The 1,599-nt window shown below is 33.8% G+C and overlaps 1 protein-coding gene across 1 annotated transcript; it reads right to left on the minus strand.

The window, feature by feature from the left end:
• LOC104087568 (trypsin inhibitor 1) lies at window positions 1-741 on the minus strand. Its single transcript, XM_009592079.4, has 3 exons — window positions 602-741; window positions 453-488; window positions 1-327 (listed from the first exon to the last, which is right to left on the minus strand). The coding sequence occupies exons 1-3, from the start codon at window positions 645-647 to the stop codon at window positions 125-127; spliced, it is 285 nt and encodes a 94-aa protein (XP_009590374.1). The 5' UTR covers window positions 648-741; the 3' UTR covers window positions 1-124.
• Between the last annotated feature and the right edge of the window lie 858 nt (window positions 742-1,599).

Here is a 1,599-nt window from a genome sequence, read left to right on the forward strand (position 1 = left end):
TAAAATTAAAAGCCACACTTAATTTATCACCAAATAGTTTTGATTACATATGGAGCATTAATTATAAGGCTCCAATTTATTTTCTTGGGCTAGTTAAACACCTGGCGCGGGTAAATTTTTTTCCCTAACCAACCCGGGGAAGTTGTACAACAATGTCCAACACATTAACAAAAAGACGAACTCGATTACATCTAAGATCTTTTGTCACTGGAGAACCATTCAGTAGACTTGGAACATTAGTTAGTTTTGGATTTTCCTTCTGAATTATTTCCCTTGCAAACTTAGCTGGTACCCCAATAAGTTCTGGCCATGTCTCCTTTTTCACTCCTAAAATTAATAAATATAATGAGAGAGGATATATAATGGAAAAAAGAATAGAAAAAATTATGAACAAAAGATTAGGTAATATATATAGGAATTAAGAAGCAGGAGACGAAGAGTAAAAACCAAACCTGGGCAACTGGACTGAGCCGTGAGAGGTTGAAAAACTGTTCATAAAATAATTTACATTAAGTTTTTTTTTTTGGATTAAATAGAAATAAATATGAAAAAAGTACTTAAAAATAAATGTGGAATTAATGAGAGAGAAATTAGGGCTAACGTGATGCAAGAAGCAAGAAAGCAACCACGAGAGCTAACTTGGCCATTGTCTTTAATTTTGTCTAATTTTCCTTGGTTTGATGTGTTAGATTCATTTGGTTTTCTGGGGATATTTATAGGAGAGTTACATGGTATACTTGTTCGTTTAAGCAACCATAGTAGACTAATTTAATGTTGAAGATAAGCTTAATGAGTTGTCTATAACCATGTCGGTTAATTAATTTCTTTTATTTGTTGACTATTTAAATCAATTGATGTTCTTGTAGTACGAATTCACTTTAAAAATTGTATACTAGTTGAACGTTTACAAAATCAACACGGTATAAAGCAAATGATCCTAACTTATGTCAAGATTTAGGCTTAATCATGAAAGTGTGCTTCTATTAAGCCTAGACTAAGGCCTTTAATCCTTAATGTAAATTGTAGGCATATAAATTTTATTGGAATTAAATCTGTAAGATAATTTGGACTATATTTTAAATTCAAGATATATTACTTCAAACAAATTTATTGGGCTAATATAATTGGATTAGTTATATAAGTCCAACATATATGGATTAAATAAATAAGTCTTAATCCATTGGGCTAGCCCATTTAATTGGGCTAAAGTGATGAGCCCACTTTATTAAACCCAAGATGTCATCTTCCTAGAGGCCCAGTTTGGTGCCACGTGTCAAATGACGTGGCGCGCCAAGTCAAACGGAAGAGCCAATAAGATTGTGTCATGTGTCAAAATGACAAGGCACGCTAAGTCAAATTAAAAGGCCAATGAAATCACGCCACATGTGCAAGTGATATGTTCTGGCCAATCAAATGCGGCCTTGTCACTCTTTAATCTGATTGGTCGGAAAGAGTTTGTTCTCATCACAACTCTTCCCTCCCACAACTATAAATAGGGGTCTTCATAACTTAGAGAGGACACCAGAAGTTATAACAAGAAGCAAGGGGGAGCTCGTGGATCAAATACTGCAGATTTCTCTAAAAGCTACAAGCATTCAA

This window comes from Nicotiana tomentosiformis, chromosome 2, assembly GCF_000390325.3.
Source record: "Nicotiana tomentosiformis chromosome 2, ASM39032v3, whole genome shotgun sequence".
Classification (NCBI taxonomy): Eukaryota; Viridiplantae; Streptophyta; class Magnoliopsida; order Solanales; family Solanaceae; genus Nicotiana; species Nicotiana tomentosiformis.